General features: G+C 43.7%; 1 protein-coding gene across 3 annotated transcripts in view; it reads right to left on the bottom strand.

Annotated features, from left to right (window-relative positions):
- TXLNB (taxilin beta) overlaps positions 1-22,060 on the bottom strand; it is a 45,978-nt gene that overhangs the window by 14,024 nt on the left and 9,894 nt on the right. For all 3 annotated transcript variants that reach the window (XM_087775693.1, XM_087775694.1, XM_087775695.1), the window contains exons 4-8: positions 20,523-20,693; positions 13,632-13,826; positions 11,793-11,912; positions 6,352-6,426; positions 923-1,015 (exon numbers count right to left, since the gene is read on the bottom strand). In XM_087775693.1, coding sequence (XP_087631819.1) covers positions 923-1,015; positions 6,352-6,426; positions 11,793-11,912; positions 13,632-13,826; positions 20,523-20,693 — 654 coding nt within the window. The remainder of the gene's footprint in view (positions 1-922; positions 1,016-6,351; positions 6,427-11,792; positions 11,913-13,631; positions 13,827-20,522; positions 20,694-22,060) is intronic.

Below are 22,060 nucleotides of genomic sequence, written 5' to 3'. Positions count from 1 at the left end.
CAGCCTCCAGTCTGTAGTCCTAAAGTAGGACCAACTGATTATGTGTGTAAAAGTATAGCCAACTCCCAGAGTACACACTATCACAAAAACAAAAGGCAGAGAAAAGGTGACATTATTCTGTTTGTCTCTTTACAAAGACCACAGTGTTATATTTATGGGAAGTTAAAGAAGGGCTTGTATCTTCTGAGCCAGCACTGTCAAAGAAGTTCTCTCTGGATTAGTCCCCTCCAACACACACTGCTAGCTATACAGCACCATCTTTCCCTTTGGTTTTCTGCAGGCTGAACTCTGTGAAGGTCATTAGAGGTTGCCTGGATCAGAGCACCAGGATTTTGGGCCCTGGTGGCAGAGCAGAACATTGTTTATTATGAAAGTGGACATGTGTGGTTTTTGATTCCCATTCATTACAGGAAATAAGTACACCAGCTGCAAGGAAAGTCACTTGCGTATAAAGGTGGGAAGGTGTTGGTGGGCTTCAGCTCTGCCCACACACTCCAGCGGGAAGATGCGTAGCCTGTGTCAACCCTTCTGTACCAGTGTCAGTCATCCAGGAGGCTCTGGGCACTCCTGGAGACATGGGATGACAAATGCAGCTCCAAACTCCCCCTTTGGTATCTCTGAGGGGTCTGTACCCAACCTCCATATTAGGTTTTAAGTAAAATGTTTGTTCTTCAAGGCAATTTCAGTTTTAGCTGAAAGGGAGAATGAAATGTTCAGCTTGCAGTGCTGAAGTCTAAGCTGCTGTCAGTTGTGGATGAGTATGCCCCAGATCTTCTTTGGATGTTGATGAGATTGTATGAAATATGAAGAATGTATCAGATATGCAGAAATGTCCCCATCCCAGATAAAATTATTGCAGTGAGAAATATCAAAATCTAAAAGGAGTCTCAAGCACAGAGTTCAGGTATGAGCTGCTACTCACTTTCTCCATCTCCTGTTTGAACGTGGCAAACACTTCATTGCTTTTGGTCAATGTTTTCTGAAATTCTTCAAATCTTTCAGAGTAGAGAGTGATCTGCATTAACAGGGAAAAAAATAACCATAGTAATTTCAGTCTCCAGGATGGTGAACTTCTACTTTGGCAGAAGATAATAAAATAAGTATTGTGTTCGGACATGGAAATTAGATTCTGTTTGGAGACCATGAACCACAAACATCAGGGAACTGAAATTCTCTACATCTTTTTAAGGTTGCAAACTATTATGATTCCTCTGTTGCAGAAAGGTAAACTGAGGAAGAATAGAAAGACCCAGGCCAGTGATTTTAAAAAGACCTGGGAATTAATGGGTGCTGTATTCTCCTGAATGTTGCAGCTATGGTGTCTCTACACAGGGTGCCCAGAAGCAAAAGAATTCCCTAGAAGTGGAGACTTTGAAAATATTTCCCTAGGTAACTCCATGGAGACTTCAAGAGGACAGCATTAAAGCCTACAAAGATTTCCAGTCCCTGCCTTTCCTCACAAGCCCTGTATACTTCTTCTCTGTATACCGCTGTGGCTGACACCTACAGGAAAGGACTCCTAGCATGACCTACAGAATGGAAAACGATAATGTGATCCCAGGGCCATGTCCATGGGCAGGGACTAACCTGAGCTGGTCCGACCACTGATGCTGTGCAGGACCAGCCAGTGGGATTAACTCAAGGTGAGAGCCAGCATGGTCAGAGCTGTGCCTGAGCTGTAAACCTTGCTTCACCATGCAGGCACCGCGAAACTCCAACTTTAACCTGAGGGCGTAAGCTCTGGCAGGCTTTAGCAGAGGAGCTCAGTATAGCCTGGCTGCCCAGCTGCTTACCCACCTTCTTCATGACCCAACAAGCCCGGCTGGGAGCTGGGTGCTACCCTGGCTCTGCTGCTTCTGACATCAGAGCGAGCTGGGGGAGAGGCATCACGCTACAGCCACAGTTTCCCCTCTTCCATCTTTCCAATCCCCACTTGGTGGCTCAGGCTGTGGCCAGGAGCTGCATCAGGCAGCACTTGATGTGCTTCACTGGACTCCACCATTGAAGAGGACCTTTGCTGCTCCCTTCCTATGTTATCTGGTATGCAGGGTAGCCCCACCACTGAGCAAAGCCCACCCTTCACTTCACACCACTGTGATCCTGCACTGGATTCCTTCAAGCTGCATCCCTGCACCGGGGCTTGAGCAAGCCGAGAGGGCACCTTGTCAGCTCTGTTTTGTAGCCTGTGTGTGGACTGCAGCTGCAGGCAAGGCCAGCAGAGGCAGAGAAAATAATCCGCTGCCAGCCTCTTCTGCCAGCTTCACTTCACTTCATGAAGCAGAGCAGAAGAAAGATCTGTTGCAATGTGCAATCTGTTGCAATTCAAGATTAGGGCTCCACATTTTGCTACCAGTTTACACCTGGTAGCCATGTGAAAGCTCATCTGTGGCTGTGTTTTGTCACTAAGACATATTTTTATATGTGGATGTTTTTGAAAAAAATTGTTCTAAAGATCTGAATTTTTCTGTGAGATTCTCTTGGTTTCTACTTTTTCTGCTTTTCTGAGTGGGAAGAGCACTTGCAAAGCTCCAAAATCATGCAGGATGCTATGTAAATAAAACATCATTATTTGCTCATTGGAAAAGAAGACCAGCTCCAACGCAGCCACTTCCTTCTGGTGCCAGAGCACCCCCAGCAGTGTTTAGGTGATAAGGACATTTCAGCTGTCCAGCCTGACAGCTCTCCTTAGAAAAAGAGTGATTGGCATATCACGCAGTGGCTGAGGTGGGATGGGCACAGAGCAATGGGAGGTTCAAAAGCAGCCTGCAGTATTCAGGCGTCTGGCTGGAGGCTGGCTGCCCTCTCCGCAGCGGTGGGGAGCTGACTAAATGATTAGCTAGGAGCTTTTATTTTGTGTGGTGCCAGCCAACACACACCCTCCCCTGACGCTGCTCTTCAGTTACTGAGGAAAAGAAGATTTAGGAAATGTGGCGGGTTTAATATGGTTATGTTATGATTCATGTTCATTCTGGTTAGTTGTTATGATGCCCGTTAGACGATGTTGTGGCTATAATTGCAGTATACTGTGGATGTGCCCGAGCTCAGTTTAAACTAGGTAGTTAGGGTCTCGGTGGCCATGAATACAGCACTGGCTGCAGCCCTTCCCCACTGAGCTGGGTGCAGGCATGGGAGGTTAATCCGGGCAGAGCTCTCTGGTGCCGATACCAGAGCTAGCTGACATGAAGCTTGCATGTGTGTATTTATACAAGGCTGTAGCCAGCGCTGTGACCTACGCACAAACAGAAATGCAGAGGGATTTGTTTTAGCAGGCCGAGTGCCTCAGCGTAAGTTGGACACTGATACCAAGTCGGACATTTGGAATAGATGTCATGGCTCTGAGGAGAAATGCCTGAGCATCCCAAAGCCAGGTGAGGGAGCAGGGGTGGGAGCCAGCAAACTGGGCTCCTAGTCCAGAGCCATTGTCTTAAAAAACCTCACCTCAATTCTCTGTCTCTGCTTTACCCTTCCAACTTTTGCTATTGTTTAATCAGATTAAAAACCTTTCAGGTTTGACGAGGGCAAGCTCTGATCTCAGCTGGGGCCCCAGGCAGTACCACAGCACCAAGAATAGCTTCTGCAATTTAAATTTGAATAATAAATGAATGTTTTCATAGTGGCTGGGAACAGGCTGTGAGAGCTGTCTCTCACTAGGAGCGTGCACTCGTGCTCCTTGGTTAGGGAGACGAGCCCCCCCTCGCTGCTGCCCGCCACCCGTCCAGCTCCCCTGACAGCGTGGGCAGGGAGAGCGGAGGCAGCGCTGCTGCCCGGTGAGAATTCCTAAGTGCAAGGCTTCGGGAAGCGGGGGCATCTCAGCATCGCCGTACCGTGGGGCTGCTACAGCAAGGACGGCCTTTTGGCCCTGTTACATTCTTCCCAGTTGCCATAGCCCAGTGATTGCACTACGCTGGCTACCAAAAATTAAAGGCCTCAGCTGACTTTTATCTTCTTGCTTTGTTTCAAAGCACGAAGCTAAAAAAGTCTGCCCCAGCAACGTGCCTGGGGAGGGTGTGCAGCGTCCTGGGAAGCACCACCGCTGTTTGGGTGTATTCCCTCAGCTGGTGCCAGATCCCTGTCACCGTTTAGAGGGGCAGATTTGGCTGTCTCAGGCACACTGTGCCACCCAGAGACAGGCTGGCATGAAGCTGATGTCCCCTGATTCCTTCCAGCTCAAGGAAGCAGCGGGTGTTCATCACCTCCTTTAAAATGGAGTGGTATCTCACTCGCTATAGCAGGCAGTGAGGGCTATATTATGGCTTCTCCTTATCCCATTGACCAACATCTTCTCATAATTTCCATGCAGCTGTTCCTCTGTTAATATCTATTTGTTGTTTTGTGCTGTTTGCATCGAGGAGCTCTTTATGCTCTTTCTGTTCTGCGCTTGCGCAACGCCTTGCACGATGGCATCTGGTCCATGAGGGAGGCCCTTCAGTGCTACCATACTGATGGTAATAATAATAATAATAATAATAATAATAATAATAATAATAATAATAATAATAATAATAATAATAATAATAATAATAATAATGTTATTATTCACAGTAATTCCAAATCGAGACTGCTGTGTATGTGACAGAGCTCTCACACTTGAGCAGAACACCTAACTGCATGTTTCATTTCAGCAAGTGAATCACTCAATTTTCATCTACACAAGTCTGCAAGGGGCACATGTATTATCAATGCCTTTGCAGACTTGTTTGACTGGATTTTTCTAAAAACAATTTTACCATTTCAAATGTATGCTTAATATATTCTAGCTTTTATCAATACCTTCAGTTTCATTAAACTGGCTACAGAGGTCTGCCTGCATACAAAGCTCTTTCTCGTTGAACATAAAAGTTTAATTAAAACCACTCTGAGAAAATTGGGAGCAGGTTTGCAGTCAGGACAGACTCAGCTGGAGGCCTTTGAGGTTTGATTGCAGAACCTGTCAAACTGGTGTCAGCAGCAGTTTATGTGATAGCCTTTGGTGTGCTACCGGCTTATCTTAGCCTTTGAAAAAACACATAAAGGACAAAACCCCTCTTAGCATGTTTCCAGGTTATATCAGTTTAGCCTTTCTTCACTGCTCAACAGGTAGGAATTAGACCATCTACAAGGGCAGAGCTGGAACAACTTAGCAGTACGATTAACTGTGAGCAAGGACTAGGAGGGGGCTTCCTGATGGGTGAGGAGATGGGCAGATGCAGAGGGGTTGAAGGACTGACACCCCCGCCTCCCAAAGCTCTGCTGGAGGGGACCTTTCTCACAGACAGGTCAAAGAAGTTAAACCTACATGACTGTTTCTGTAAGTCTAGGAAAATCTACTGATGCTGTCTCTTTTTGATGTGAGAGTCCAGCATGTCATCTAGTGTTCTCACTCATATTCAAGGTTGATTATTGCGTTGCTCTCAAAGTGTAGTATATACTGCCTGTTTCTTGTTTTTACTGCCTTTCACTCCAGCCTGAATCTTAGTGTAATTTTGGCAAGTAATTTATCAAATGTTTCAAATTCCAACTAAACACTGAAATCCTAGAGGCCCCTTTGTATGAGCTCTTAGTAGGCAGAATTCCTGCTAAAGTTAATGAAAACACTGCCTTCACACCCCAGACCAGAAAAGCACATGACCACATCAGGTCCAGTTTAGTAAACGTGTTTCATGATATGTATGTACTCTAGTGCTTTGCTGGATTAGAAACCTGCCTGAAGGGTAGTTATAGTGAATAATCAAGCCAAGGCACACATGTTGTTGTGTGGTTGAGTTCTGTAAGCACTCATAAATCATAGCACCATAGAATGGTTTGGGTCGGAAGGGACCTTTAGAGATCGTCTAGTCCAACCCCCCTGCCTTGCGCAGGGACATCTTTCACTAGATCAGGTCTCTCAAAGCCCCATCCAACTTGGCCTTGAACACTTCCAGGGATGGGGCATCCACAATTTCCCTGGGCAACATGTTGCAGTGTCTCACCACCCTCATAGTAAAGAATTTCTTCCTTATATCTGATCTAAACCTACCCTTGTTTAGTTTAAAACCGTTACCCCTTGTCCTATACCTACAGACCCTGGTAAAAAGTCTCTCTCCATCTTTATTGTAAGCCCCCTTTAAATACTGAAAGGCTGTGATAAGGTCTCCCCAGAGCTTTCTCTTCTCCAGACTGAACAACCCACTTGCCACAGTATGATTTGCAGTATGCGCACTAGCTTACAGTTGGCTTGAAAATAACCTGTTTCCTTTGCAATAGTCTATGGGATGTAAAGTGAGGCTAGAAGGAACACATGGAAAGTAGTTTAGATACTTTACCTGGAACAGGCCTCATGGGTTAAAAAGTGGGAAACAAAGGCACACCATGCAATCACCTCTCCTACATCACCTGTGCCTGCAGGACAGTCTCTTGCTCCTTTAACATTTTGGCCTGGAGCTTCCATTCTGCAGCTTGGTTCAGGAGCTGTGTTTTGGGCAACAGAGAGAAAATTGTTAGGTCTCTAGTTTATCAGTTGGAAATGCTCATCCTCAAGCTACCTATGCTCTGCCACTACTACCTTGATAAGGAGTGCTCTAACTTTCAGCTGAATGTAGTTAGAGGAGTGAGGCAAGACAGACTACTTAGTGCTATCCTGAGACGTGGGACAGGGCATTTGGTTTCCAAAGGTATATTTGAATAGGAGTTCAAAACATACTTGGAATGAAGTGTTCAGTACAGTAGGCTCTAAAAAGTGTGGTATTTAACCATATCTTCACCAGACCTCTAGAGAGTGGTTATAATACTCTCCGGCACTTTCATTTCAGCGCAGCTCTGGCCAAATTCCTGCTCTCCAGTAAATGGCAAGCTCCCTTTTGCATTAATGATCAGGACTTAGCATACAGGTATTGTCACAGTCAGACGTGCCTCAAAAAATCTGTGAGCTTTCAGAAAGGGAATGCATAGTAGATGTCATACATTTACTGGTGTCTGTTATCTTTGGGCTCTACTTGCATTGACATGCGATCAGCGGAGAATCCCAGCTCAGGGTGATAAATGCCTCACTTAGAGGAGGCAGTCAAGCTCTTCCTGCAGCCCAGGAAGAGCTTGACTGCAGTTTCATCCCTGGCTGCTCCTGGGAAGATGTGATTCCCGGCTTCAAGGTATTTGGCAAAATGACATTCTGATGTACAGGCTGCAGATGGGGGGGTCGGTTGAGGCTGCATGAATTGTAGGAATGAGGTGTACAGAGACTGTTGCAGGCTGCAGTTCTGAGTCAGCACTTCCAAAGTGCGTAGTAATATTCCAGCAATTGGTTTAGTCTGAAAGCAGGAAACATTTACTGAAGTGTTAAAGAAATGTGCCTGTTGCCTAACAAACATTTATAGAGCATTTTACTGGTTAAGCCAAATGTATTTTACAAAAAGAATGCTAATGATAGCTTGAGAAATGAGATATAAACAAGTTAGTTTACCACAGGACTTTCTTCTGTTGGATTAAGTTGTACTGTTTAAAACAGCACAGTTGGGCTCTGAAAATATATTGAAAATAAAAGTGCTATGTAGGTCAATAGATCCTACTCTCATATTAGAAGTGAAAGGTGAGTAGAACCACATGCAGAAAATGTATTTGATCCCTAGTAAAAACTTTTATTCTAACAATTTTGTTGGAAATAACACATGTAAACTACTTGAATACCACCTGGCAAAAGAGCTGCGGGTGCACCCTAAAAATGCTGACTGGACAACATAATGAATTCCCTCCCTGTCTCCAGCTATTTGTGACACAGAGACTATCTGAATTAGACTTTTTGCATATATATACACACACACATATATAAAAGCTCTAGAAAAATACTTCTTCCATCAATTTGGCCTTTTGATTTGGACCCACTGAATTTTTACCATCTACACTTTCCTCGACAAGAATGTTTTACAGCTCAAGTATGCATTGTATGAAGAAATACCACATTCTGTTTGTTTTATACTTGCCTCTTAATATTTATTTTGAGAATTTGATTTGATGTTTGGTTCCATGGAGGTAAGTCAAATTCTTGAGTTTAGATCTTGTTGACTAAAATTTCAAATAGGTTATGTCATAGCCAGTAAAAAGAGATGGTATGAGTAGGCCTGGGTTAAATGAGCATCAACTCATGCATTTGTTTTCTTGGGAGAAGAAATGTATGCTTTACACACACAAAAATAATGAATTTTCTTTTAAGTTTGGATGAAATCTGGACTTTTATGTTTCATGTTTCTTCGATATCTACTTGTTTGGGTTTTGTTTTTGTTTTAGTTTGGGTTTGGTTTATTTTTTAGGAATTATAGGGTATCTGGTTTGAATGATTTAATGAAAAGTGCTTTGAAAACCTTCAGAGCTACTCAGTCTCTAGGCCAGTCATTACTTCCAAGAACTGGGCTTTTATCTGTATTGCTTAAATCTCAGCTAGGGTTACCTTCATACCCAGTGTGCCTGGGATAATGAAAAGGTCCCAGCTCCCTCACCATGTCTTCTGTCACAGCATAAGAGATGGACATAGAAGGCAAAGAAATTTTGCTTCTTTTGTCTGTTAATGAAATCCTTCTCTCTTATTGACCCACATAGCTTCTGCAGCCAGTAAAAATCCAAGAGTTAATAAACTCTTCTGTAATGGAAGCAAGTCACAGAGATGCTTGCTCAAATTAGTAAGCACTCTTATGCAGCCTGAGGTCATCCGCAAACACCAAGCTGGGAGAAAACAAATCAGGAGAACTGATACATTTATTAATAGGCTATGAAGTGGTAACAAGGAGGCTGAAGTATAAAGAAATGAATAAATATTTCATGTGGTGTTTACAAAGCAGCACTTCAGTGAAGTGTGGTGATGTTACACTGTATTATTAGAGCTATGATAGCTGCTGGAGGCCCAGACAGTCACATCATGCTCAGGACTAAAAGAGCTGGTCCCCAAGAACATACATTCCCATTTAATGACATGGATCTAGGGACGGGCTTAGTGAAAATTGAGCTTCCCTTTTTGCTGCCAGACTGCACATTCCAATTACGTAGAAACCTGATCAATACCTTCTAGTCATATTCTTGAAAGCCACAGAGGCTTTAAACTGCAATTAATTGCACATCAAAGTTTGTACCACAAGTGCTAAAAATGTATGGTATGGGGAGGAAGTCCAAGTAGCTTTGACCAGTTATAGGATGATAGTAAAATTGCATCCTTAGGTAAAGTTGACCCTTTGGGAAGGCCACACAGTATGAACTGTTGCTCCTTATACAGGGAATCACATTCTTAGTTGCACATGTAGAGTGAATTGTGCAAGCAATGAGATGACCTGCCTATTGGGATGTGATGTACAGAGGCTGCAGGAGGGGACATCTCTCCTTGTCTGAGATAAAGAAGTTTTGTATAGGGGCAAAGATTCCTACTTGGAAGAACTGCATAGGAAGACATCAAAGTGAGCCTTCAAGGAGCAATAAAATAGATAAAAGGATGCCCGAAAAAATTCATTTAAAGACATTTTCAAAATCCTGCAGCAAAAATCATACACAGAGATGTAAAAAATGGTACGGAGAGAACTGGCATATAGTTCTGAAAGCCTTTCCCTCAAATGACAGGATGCTGAAATGCAGTAAGGCTCTGACTTTGCACATTACTGAGCTGGGGAAAGATACAGCTAAAGGAGAGGACTCCATCAAAACCACCTTGATTTCATACATACTTATATACCCATTACTCCTACAGACACTAGCACAATACCTGGGTGGGTGGGACTAAGAGCTCAGGAATACGATTGAGGTGGGAGACAAGTGTAGGCCAGCTCTCTGGGTGCTGAGCTACCTGTGACGAATCACGACATGCTAACTGCGCCTTGACTCATTGCATGGCTTTTGGCTGGTCACTTAAGTTCTTCAGCTAAATCTGCCTTGCTCTGAGGTGAGTCATACATCACCAGCCTACCTCAAAGGCAGGGGTTTTGAGCATTAGCTTGGACAGCGTGAAAAATATTCTTTGCATATGGTGCATTTCATTATACACCCACTACTTAAAGACTTTGTAGCTTGTTTTTGAACCTGTTATTTCATAGGTGCTAGTCATACATATAGCAAAGCCACAAAGAAAATCTCCCACTCTCAAATGTAGACGGTGATAACTTTCACTGCCATAAAAGAAATGAAAATAACAAAACTGTGCATACCAGTTCTGGATAAAATACACAAAGAAGGTTTGACTAGGAACAGGGCCAGTCACAGGCAGCAGGCAGCCCCAAAATGCATATTCTGTGAGCCACAGCAAGAAAGGTCATTGATATAAGGCTGTATATGTCACTTTTCCACAGAGCCAATGCCCTGTCTTTCACATTTTTTTTTTCCCCCCAGTATCTGGCATCTGTTACTCAGTAGCAAAACTCCCAGTGACTGCAGTAAAGTAAGCCCAAATTTGCTTTGTCATTGTAAGCGATTTCTAAATGTTCTAAGGGAATATTCAGAAATGTTCCTTGGAGTTTGAATCTGCCAAGAATTAACTGTCACGAATGAAATTTGAGGGTTTGGCTTTACATAGGCCCGACAGTGAAAGGGAAGACTCAGCTGGACCACAAATTGTCATGCAGTGACATGCAGATGTGCACACGGAGAAGCCCCAGCTCCTCTTCCCCCTCACTCTTTAGCTGGGAGTAAGGCTGAGCAGGAGTGGGTGTCCCAGCCACAAGATCAGTGCAGAGAAAAGAGGATAAATGCTCTTATGGGCAAGTTTTGGTAAGAGGTGTTTGCTGTGTTTCCCTGGTGCTCTACCCACAGGGCTTAGAGCCCCACACTTGCATCCATATTTTATGATACTTTGGCCATGCTTGTGCTAATGTATCTGCTTCGAGATACGGGGAGGGGATAAATATCCTCTTTCTAGAGCGCTCTCATGCTGCTCCTGAGTTAGCTGGAGGGCTGGTGAAAACCAAAGCTTTCTTCCAGCTGATGAGAGCCTGTCTCTCCCCTTGAGTAGTCTCAGCTTCTGCCGCTGCTGAGGAGAGGGACTAGGTGTCAGTGTTGAACTCCGATCCTTTGTAGATGTTAGGATTGCTGTGAAAATACCAGGCAGCCTGAGAAAATTATTTTGGTCTGATTGAGTTGCAAAATATGTGAGACCAGGGAGGAGTGTCCTCCTCCCATCCCAGCTGTGCCTGCAGGGGACATCCCTCCTGCTCTTCGCTGTCCCCCTGCTAGAGCTGTCCCCTCCGCCAGGTAGGGAGGAACAGCAGAGGAGGCTGCTGAATGGCCCCAGACCCCTCCTGCCTGGAAGAGGCACTGGCAGACCAATGTGGGGAGGTGAACCTCTGCAAAAGAGAAGGGGAGGCTCCGTCCCAGCAAGCAGCTCCTGTGGCCTCCTCTGCTGGCAAAACCAGACCCACAGGAGGATATCTGGGGAGGCTCTGAGCCTGGGGGGATACTGGCCTTCAGCCATCGCACTTTAATCCCATGTTCTTGTTCTCAATTCTGATTGTTTAAATGTGCCCATTTATCATGTGGAGAGATGGAGTATCAAATATCAGAGCCATTTGAAAACTAATGGCATCACCTGGCCCAATGTCACGACGAATCAACTGTGTAGTAACGGGTGAGTTAGCTAGAGCAGTCTGTGCTCTAACCTACCGCTCTTGCAGTTTGCTTCAAAAGCTGTAAATGCCAATGAAAGCAGCCTTTCAGGGGCTGTTCCTTTACATCGAGCATTGACAGTAGCAATAAAAACATCTCTGCTACTGTATCCCAGCTCGGACCTGAAGAAGCAATATATTAGTGAAACAGCATGCAGGGCTTGCTTTGGTCTAAAATTAGATAAAAGACAGACAGATTAGAAGGATAGGTACGTATTCCTTTTCTTTCTGATGTCGCTCCTCGGCTTCCTTCATCATTTCCTGAGACTGCTCCAACTTGGCATCCACCAGTTTCTGTTGAAGTTCTCTGTGCTTAAATATTTTATCCAGGTGCTGTAAGAAAATAAATTCTGCTGAACGCGCAGGTTTAATTGTGTACACAGGCCTTCGTGCTCATGCATGTACAGCTATCTACTGGAATACTCATAAAAAACATTGCAAAACAGGAAGACTCCCAACCTATTGCAATTACTAAAAAACTACAGTGCTGATAAGAACAAACTGTGCCAGAATTTGCATGGGAAGGGAAACCTGTTTACATTATGTATTTTGATTTATTATAGAAAAAAAAAAATTAAAAAAAACACCTTAGTATCTTTGCCAGTTCTGTGGTCTACGTATGAAGTCATCAGTATAATCCAACATAACTGAAGATCGAATAATTGATCATCAATAATAAATATGCAGGGGACACACTTTTTTGGAGCTGTTAAGTGGCCAGTGGATATAAGCCACTGTATGGATAAATGTGTAAAGACACATTGCACCTACAGTACCTGGGAGCATGTGCACAGTTCATATTGTCCTCTTGTAAATACAAGCCCCCTACATCACCTTTGCTCTGGCCTCACATGCATAATGTGAGTTTGGAGGGCCTGGGTGAAAGTACATGAGTGGGGATGTGGAGGAGATCAGACCAGATGAACCAGAGGCCTCCTCTGGTCCATAAAATATCTGGCTCCATGGTGACCTTCAGGAGGTAAATGCTGCTGATAGCCCTCTTCACTCTTGCTTCATTTAGATAAAATTCACAGGAGCAAATATTCTGAGCACATCCCTCTGCTTTACATTTCCTTCTCATAGAAACCACAAGGCAGGAACATCCATTTCCTTCATTCAGCTTAAGACTTCATACATGATGCAACAGATTTGGAAATGCATGTATCGGATCGGGCATTCCAGATTGTAAGGACAAATTACTTATGTTTTATTCAGTAAGATAATGTTGTCTGGTTGCACTGAGGCTCATAACAAATGTATTTAGAAGCAATAAAAAGACCCATTGTGATATTTGTTAGTGTTTGTCATAAAATTAAAAAAAAAGCAGGTAGTTTGGCATTTTACTGTAGAGGTTTTTTTTGTGTCAAAATTTTCTGACCAACTCTAATGTTTACAGAAAGAATAATTTCCCATCTGTCTGTTATCTGCCTGATCTTACGGTGAGCATTGTGCCTGCAAAGAAGAATCTATTCCAATGCAAAGGGCCTCCTTTATCTGTCGTCTTAATTTTCTGCTTCTGGGGAAAGGTCAAAGCATTTACATCAGAGCCCTTCTCAGCAACCTGTGTCTAGAGGGAACAAAAGTATATTTGGCATCACCAGGAGAGCAGGCTGTCCAAAAAGATGGGAGCTGGGAGGTGCTCTGTGGGGACTTGGAGGGGGAAGCAGGAAAGGGGTGCTGGGGGGGCTCCCCTGGGATTTAGGGGAGCTGTGAGGGGGGCCGGGGGGCAGCTTAGCAGGCAGCTGGCACACCTTGCTGCTTTGGCACCTCAGCCTCGCTCCCCACAGTGGCAAGGCTGCTGTGGGTGCCGCAGGCAGGGTGCTGGCCCAAGCAACTCTTTGCCTGCAGAGTTTGCCAGGCGGAGTCTGGCGGGCTCGCTGCATGCATCGTCCCGCTCAGATGGCAAAGCGTGGTGGGGGCTACCCACGTTACCTCCATGAGACACCCGAACAATAGCCAGCGTGGAGGACAGGCTGGCAATGCTTTCTGCTTTCCCCCAGGGAAGCTGGGTTTGCTGCCTGTCCCGGCAGGCAGCCAGGGCATTGCTCTCACCTCTTCCCGCAGCTCGTACTGGTCAATGATGCTTTTCAGCTTCTCTGCCAGCTCCGTGTTCTCCTGGCAGAGCTTCATGTTCCTCTCACTTTGCTGCTCGATCTGAGCCTGGATTTCACTCAGCGTGCCCTGGAAATGATTAGTTATTTCTTTCCTCTTCTCATCTTCCTCCCGTGCCCGCTGAATTGTTTCCTCCTGTTGTTAAATGGGAGAGAACGCAGTCATGTAAGTAAGACGCATAATAAGCAGTTCCAGAAAGATACTGTTTCAGAGTAGCATAAGGCTTCCCTTTGAAGGATTATACATGTTTGCATTCCTCTTTGGAGATTTTCTTGCTTTCATCTGCTCCAGCATTAGGCATGATTCTAAATTTACAGAGCAAATTACACAGTGGCCTTGAAAAAATTAGGGAACTAAGAATTTGCATTTATAAAGATGGATGTAGAGCAGAGTTTCAGATCAAAGCAAGCCTGGAAAAGGGGACATACATGCACATCTTGATTCATGATACTGCAGCACAGCTTTTGCTTTGGAAGAAGATATTTAGTGGAAGTAGCCAAAAGCTCTTTTATCAAAATTCTTTATTATTGAATTAAAAAAATCACCCTTTAAAATGCCTCCTTTTAACTAGGAATCCTCATATCAAATTTATGGTCTTTGGGATTTTCATTTTTAAGGGAAATCCATCACTTTCTGTAGAATCCCTCCCAATTCCTCAGTTTTCCTTCCCTAACTTTTTAACGGACACCAACATTTGCACTAATTTATTAAGTGGTGGAATCAAGGAAAGTTTGTGGGCTGTTTCTTACAGACTTAAAGCAGAGAATCAGAATTTTGCCTGGAGAAAGATCGATGGATTTTTTATTTTTTACCAATTATTGAAATTCTGTTTTGGATTTGTTTATATAAGAGACAATACAGAAAGAATCTAGATTCATTGCTTTCGATCCAGAAATACAGCCTATTTTTATTCCCTACTCATTTGCTTCCAGGGCAGTCTGCCCTTCTGGGGAATGTAATCCTGATGTACAGTGGCTAGGACCATATCTGCTGTAGTTACAAATCATGCAGAACCACGTTAAGAATCCACTCCACAGCATGCAAATAGCATACTCTAATAAGGTTTCAACTAGCATAGTCATTTACATAAAAATGTCTGATAACACTGCATATGGATATTTTCTATAAATATACTTGAACAAAGCCTTAGCTGACTCTAATGAAGTATAATTTATATCATAAATGTGACATAAAACGTGTTGATTCAGGCCCTACTCTTAAAGTAAGATGAATACCAAGCGACCCAGTTTCTACTTAGCATGCACAACACAAGCCTGATCTTGGACACCTGCTGTTCAAAGTAGGGGATGCTTGTCCTTTGCTGACCAGGGAGTGATAGAGATGACAACGCCTTGGATGACGGGAGGAAAGTATTGGAGCCATTAGTGCTAATAATACCATAGTGCACAGAAATCACCATGAAGCCCTGCTGTGCTCTGCAGTTTACACAAGAACGCGTGTGCGCACTCACAAACAGAGTAAAACAGAGTGTGAGCCCAGAAGGACTCTCGCTCCTAAGAGGAAGAAAGAATTTCAGGTGGAGCTGGGCAAATGACTTGGTGGGGGGGGATGTCCTGGTTCAGTACCTGGGTTGGAAATTGGACACACACAAAATTTGCAGCAAGATGAAAGAGAAGCTCTCTAATTAATTTTTTTTTTTAGTTGGTGAGAATGATTTTCAGTTAGCCTGAAACATTTTGCTTGACCAGAAATTTAGCTGTGTTCTGTTTGTTGTTACTTTTTGCTTAACTCTTTTTAGGACAATTTTGAAACAGAAATGCTGTTCCAAAGTAGAGTTTAAAATGCTACTCAGAAGGTGTTTTAAATCAACTGCTTTAGCATTCCCCAAATGAAACATTTAATTTTCTTTTGCAAAAGGATGTTTACAATGTCATCCTTTTTATTTTTCTTTGAAACTTTGGCAAATTTAACTTGAATTCCTAGACAGTTTTGGTTGAGTCAGAACTCCATTTTACCTCCAATACACTGTTTAAAAAACTGCTCATGCCTCTTTGTTCTGCATTGTATAGGTGCAGCCCTGAGCAGGGAGAAGAGTGACCAGGTGCTTTCACTTCAAGAAGTCAAAGACAGAGTGAGAAATTGAACTTGCATGTCTGGAGTCCTATTTCTATGGCTTCAAAATATCCTTCCTCAAAAATACTTTATTGTTTCAGTGGACCAAATGGTGTTATAGCACATCACTGCTGTGATTTAAAGCTCTCTGGAGTAATAAATCCAGCTGAATATAAAACAAAAAATTGGTGGATTGTGCGTAAGTCACACTGCACAGTTCTGTTACAAGGTGAAACGAGATGTCCTGAGAGTAGCAATCATGCAAATGCAAAAAAAGAAAAAGTGCATGTGTTACTCAGAGGACCTTGTTTCCTGCTCATCCTCTCTTCTGAAGTAAAATAATTATACAGAGCACAAGACAATACAAAGATTCATGGTTAAAGACACTGAGCCAGGAAGCATTTAGTTGCAGGGCACAATATTTCTCTTGACATCTTCTGCTTCAAAGAAAAAGATACATGAGGAGGATATTTGCCTGGGGGGCTGGGGTGTGTCCCAGAGAGCTCCTCATAATATGGCAGTGATTTGTTAAATCCTTGATATCCCAGTTACAGATTAAGGGTGGGTGTGGGTGAGAGGAGCCGGCTGAGCAGAAAGGCAGGTGTCTGGCTACGGCACTGTGCAGAGACCTGCAGGCATTGCCTCTTGCCTGCCCCGAGGAAACAAACCCCTCTGTGCCTCAGGGCTCTGCCCTGCCATGGAGCTGGCCGCGACGCTGCCAGTGCCCAGCTGACGGTAGGCTGGTGCCTGGTCCCTAAGGTAATACGGTTTCAATCTCGAAGTGCTACTGATAATACCACGGGAACAGTGATGGGTCGTTGGAGGTGTCTGCATTAAACCTGAGCCCTTACTAGCTGTAAAAGCCTATGGCTGAGGCTGCACCTGCACTGGAGCCAGGGAGGGGGCTGGATGCCCATGGTGCCACCAGCAGAGCCCTGCTTCCCTGCCAGCTCTGCTCCGGGGCTGCGAGGTTGGCTCTTCTTCACCCACCTCGCCTGGGCAGGCACAGTCTGGCAAACCCTCAAACCATTAGCATGACCCAGGCTTTATTATCACAATGCTACAGCCCCAACTCTTTGCTTATACCTGTCCCCGTAACCTGAGAGAATGCACTTTTTTCCAATAGGTTCCTTAGTCCTTCCCATTTCAAGATCCCATAATGTAAAATAAGATCCTTAAGTTTTGTCCCTAATTGGAGGCTTGAAGACTGATTTGTGCTTTGTGTTACTGATGTTACAGCTGAAGTAGCTGTGCGGAGTGCAGAGCTCCTGGCTTGCTTGGTTGTAGGGAGCAGAGCAGAGGGTGTTTGGGGTGGTGACTTCTCAGCATCATCATGGTTAATTCATAACATGTAAAGCACACTAGGCCTTGCCAGCTGCTTCACTCTGTGCTTATTCTTTCAATAGTTTTAAATTAAGTGTTCAGTTTTAGTGAGAAAAATAAAGCATTGTAAATTCTTTTTAGATTTCCAGTTGTGGAAGACTAAAGTCCAGCCATAAACTATTGTTCCTCTGCCCTTTCTTAACCTTTGTGCTCCATATCTACCCTATATATAGGGTAGATACCCTATATATAGGGTAGATATATATAGGATATATTCTTCTGTCCTACTGCAATACTGCTATCACTCCCCTGTTTTACTGCTAAAAATGTAAGAATGCATTGAGTAAAACCTTTTAAAATTAAGACAAGGGTATTTTGCAGTTTGGGATTTATCACCGGAATGTGAGATAATTTGCAAATATAAGGGCAGGATTGTCTCTGGTCCTCCTCTCTCTCTCTGGGGCAAGTCAAGAAGACTGTTGGTCTGCTGAAGCCATATCAGCCAAGACGATATGAGCGTGGACTCCTCATTGTCAACGACCCATTCTCCTCACTCCCAGGCAGCACGGTCTGAGCCTCAAGGTCTGCAGTTTGGAGCTGAGCCCACAGTTGAAGCTGTTGACTGTTGCAACATTTGTATGAAAGTCATTGCTTAATGCCCGGTAGCAGGAAGGACAAGGGACCTGAGATGTTCAAGTCACTACAAGATGCTAAGTAGCCACCAAACTGCCAGATAACTGGCAGAACATGAACACGATGCAGAGAAATGAGTCGCTGTTGGTCTTAGCAGATCTACTCTCTATTGCAGTGGGAACGCACTCTGCTATTTCATGAACATTTATTATGCTTTTCTTGGAGGGAGAATTCAACATCTGTTTTCTGCTGTGAAGTGTAACTGCAAGGAAATAATCTGAATAGCTGGACTGTAAGTAAGTAAAATTTTGAGGTCAGAATCCAATACTAACCAGAAATTTTTCTTCTCTGCTCTGCACTGTGGATTTTCAGCACAGCACCGCATTGCATATTCATCACCACTTGGCTGCACCGATCTCCACTTAATGGGAATTCCACATACCAGATGAGTGAAGACGACATTTACATGACGTGATGTGCATATAATGTACCACATGGCAAGTCAGAGGAGGTTCATGATCTGGACAGGCCAGGTTTCTCCTTTGCTCTTGAAATGACACAATCTCCTACAGTTTTTATTTTCCATGCTTTGGAATATAATCAGAAGTGCTAATCCCAAGTGCTAAAAAATTATGAATCAGCTTCTCCGTCGTGCCAAAACCAAAATAAAAATGACTTAAGCAGGAGATTTTGAAAATAACATTTGATGGATTCTCCTGTTTTGAGCCCTCTCAGTACAGTCATAAGTGAAAGAAAATTGCACTCATTTAAATAAACAGAAGATGAGATTCTGGAGAGTCACAGATGTCCAGGAGCTAAAGCTTAAAGGCAAATATTCCAAGAATTACGTTAACATTCTTAGAGAGTCAAAACTCATAAAGATATTGAATACCTTTGTTTATTAATTTAATCCTCATGCATTCTGCAAGTATATTTTGTCTTACTGTCTTGTTTAACTTTGTTGTTTTTACACTGAAAGCACAGCAACCAGAGGAAAGCTAGTACTCTGGGTTTCTTAAAAGGTCTCAAAATTCTTAGAAAGATGTGGCCAAAATTTGAACACTTCTTCCTGCTACAAGATCAGCTCAGGTACCTTCCCTGGCTCACCTGGCATAGGTACAGGATAAAAATCAGAACAGACTCTGAAATTGATAGGTTTGTTTAGGGGACCTAGTCCCAAAGTAAAACAGTCCAACAAGTGGAAAGATGTTGGAAAGAGACTTTCCTAAATGTAAAGATGAAATGTGTAATGAAGTATTTATATGCAAAGAGAAAGGAAAAACCATGCTCTCTAATATTGACATTAATAAGCATATGATAGCTGGGAAATTCAACAAAACCTGTTCCAAATACATTTTCTCAATAGAATTCATTTTTTCCTCTAGCTCAGTTTCTGCTTATTTGTTCCACTGATATGATTTGTTTTAGAAATCTCAGTTAAGTCTATGCAAAGCACTGTACACTGTACTCTTAAATCACTTTAAAATTGGCTTGTATTGCTGTTGAAAGATTTTGCCCAAAGACGGCCTGGTAAATCAGTGTGGATCAATATTGAATAGCTCAATATGCACCAGGTTTGGTACAAATGACAGGCACAAATTTAATTGACACTACCAGTTTTGCGCTACTATAACTGAGCACACAGAGATTTGCTTCTAGTCTTCTTAACTGTCTGTTAAACTGCTTTTGTCCTTCTACTAGTGCACAGTTTGAGTTTATATGTGGCCTTTCTCCCTCGCAGCTATATTCTTACCAACGTACAATGAAAGTCAGAGCTAGACCCTGAAGGCCCACTCCTGAGCTGGTGGAAATGAATGAAAATCCGTTACAGTTTATAGAGGTTATATCAGGTGAAATTCTTGCTGCTGAGAATTCATATGTGTAATTCTATACATAAATATAACCCCATAAAGAAGGATTTTGAATAGATCAAAGCAGAGGCATTTTGTATAATAATAACAGCACCATCACTAACGTACTCAGAAAAAAAGGAGGATCACAACAGAAATATACTTCTTAAACCTAAAATTTTTCAAGAATCATAATCATATTATAAATTTCACATTTAAATTGTGTGATGCACCAAGCAATAGGCAGACATGGTATATGGATCCCAGCCTATTGACACTCCTGAAAATTTCCTTTTTGAACTGATGCTTGTGACTTCCACAAACAGCGTTGGCATTCTTCCTGTCATTCTTCCTGGCAAATGTCCTAGAGTCCCCTGGAGCAAAGCTGGTGTTCCTATTATTCTGGCTATGCACATGCATTCGCATCTGCAGCCTTAGGGACCTGGGAAGACATGTTCTGGATGAGCTGCCTGCTCTAGCTCAGCCCTGGCTTGCTGTTCCCAGGATGGGGACGTGTGCCTGTGCCACCCCCTCTCCAGTTTCAGCCATGGTTGAAGCTGGGCTGAGAGCTGGAGCAACAGGGGCACTTCTCGCAGCCCAGCCTTGTGCTGGGTGACTGGCCCGGCTGGGGGGCAGAGTGCAGCCTGCCACGCCAAATTCGGCAGAGGTGGTCTGTGGCACCACTGTTTTTTCCTGTGCTGAGCTCCCTGCTGATGTGAGAAGGGCTTACAGCTAATGTGGGCGAACTCAATGCTCAAAAGCACTTGGATATTTCCAAACAAGGAGTAAAGAGGTCTTAGTATACTGGCCTCAAGACTAGAGCATATATATAATTATATGTTTCACATGCAGATGCAAAGGTCCCTTTGATTTGGTACTAGAGCAAGATGGGAAGGCATCAACATCTTCTTTCCCCCCCACTGCTGGATACCTTGGTAAGGCCACCACTCACCTTGAGGTTTTTGTTGTGCCTCTGGAGCTCCCGGCACAGGCTCTCAAGCTTGCTGCGGGCGAGGATGGCTCGGCTGTGCTCACTCTGCAGCTGGTCCTTCTCCTTGGTGATCTGGGCCTGCCTCTTCTGCAAGTACTTGAGCTTTTTCTGCTCAGCACGATGTTCTTCAAGCTGGGCAGGGAACGGGGATTAAAACAAAATGAAGAGGAAAAGGAAAGAAAAGAAAATGAGCTTTTTTGCTTTTGGGAAAGTATTCACACTTTATTAACCTCTTAGGAAATGTTTTGTATTTATCAGTGCTAATGGAAGAAGAGTGAACGACCTGGAGGGAGTCCCAAGCCTGCTCGTTGCAACAGTCCCAAGTGTGCTGTAGTGTAGGTGAGTAAACATAATTCTTAATACTCGCCACACCATTTCAGCCCTTCCTTCTTTGGTTTGAATTTCTTTGAAGGGCAGCTGTGAGGTTTTATTTTTGTTTCAATGTTAGGAACTGGAGCAGCCAGTAGCACTTTATGTGGTGGGATTTCTCCAGATCATAAGATAACGCAACAGTTGCTCGTTCTGTTTTGTGGCTTCCTAAAAAAGAAGCGGCTTCCTAGATACCCAGCAACCTGCTGGAAAAAACAACAGCAAAAGAGGTGCTGGAGACCAGGGATGCCGTCTGTGTGGGGGGCTTTGCTGCTGATGGAGGAGAATGCTCTTCAGGGAGGAGTTCCCCAAAACGATGCGGGGGCACCTCCTCTTGTCAGGCTCCTCTTGCCCGCAGGTACATGTGGGACTGTCTGTCAGTTGTGTTTCTGGAGGTCCCATCATCAATGGGGGTGGGTTGCAGGGAATCAAACCTCTTTCAGGCTCTTCAGATCCATGTAATTACTGAAGAAAATATGGACAGTCCCTGACGTTCACTTGGGAACCTACTGTTCCTGTGGGTGCGTGGCTCCTGCCTTCCCTAGAGGGCTGGGGCAAGAAGGGTGTATCTGGAGGGGGGACGCAGGGCAGCAACAGAATAGCAGTTCCCACAAAAACTGGTCATTTCTTCTGACACATGCCTGTTACTGGCTGTTTTGAAAAAACTTCCTGCACTGCACATTAACACCATAACAGACACGTCAAAGCAGCATTTCACCCCTGAAGCTTTTAAAACATTTCTTCTCCCGTTCCAATGCACAGCAACTCTCCTCGCTGTATTACAGGCGTGCATACATTGTAAGACATTTCTGAAGTCCAGATGTTTTCTGGTTGAAAAACAGCAGCACATGAGCTACCATGTGCAAACCTTAATAATAATAGTTGCTATTAAGATTACATTATCTAATAATATGGTACCACTAGTATCAGTTATTAACCCCAGGATGACTGGGAGAGTCTGTGAGTGCAGGGGAATGATGTGCAGCACAAACAAGACAGTCAACAGGCATCGTATTTTACACTTTCTCTGCCTGAGGATCTGTTTTCTGCAGATGTTCTGTAATTTATGCTTACAGTACAGAGCTCTGTGTATTATCAATCAAACCACAGCTAGGCATACCACAAAACAA

This window comes from Nipponia nippon, unplaced genomic scaffold (genome assembly GCF_047370975.1).
Source record: "Nipponia nippon isolate SJK-2023a ecotype South Korea unplaced genomic scaffold, ASM4737097v1 scaffold_4, whole genome shotgun sequence".
Lineage (NCBI taxonomy): Eukaryota > Metazoa > Chordata > Aves > Pelecaniformes > Threskiornithidae > Nipponia > Nipponia nippon.
Note: the sequence above shows the minus strand (reverse complement) of the source record. Positions and strands in the feature narration are given on the sequence as shown.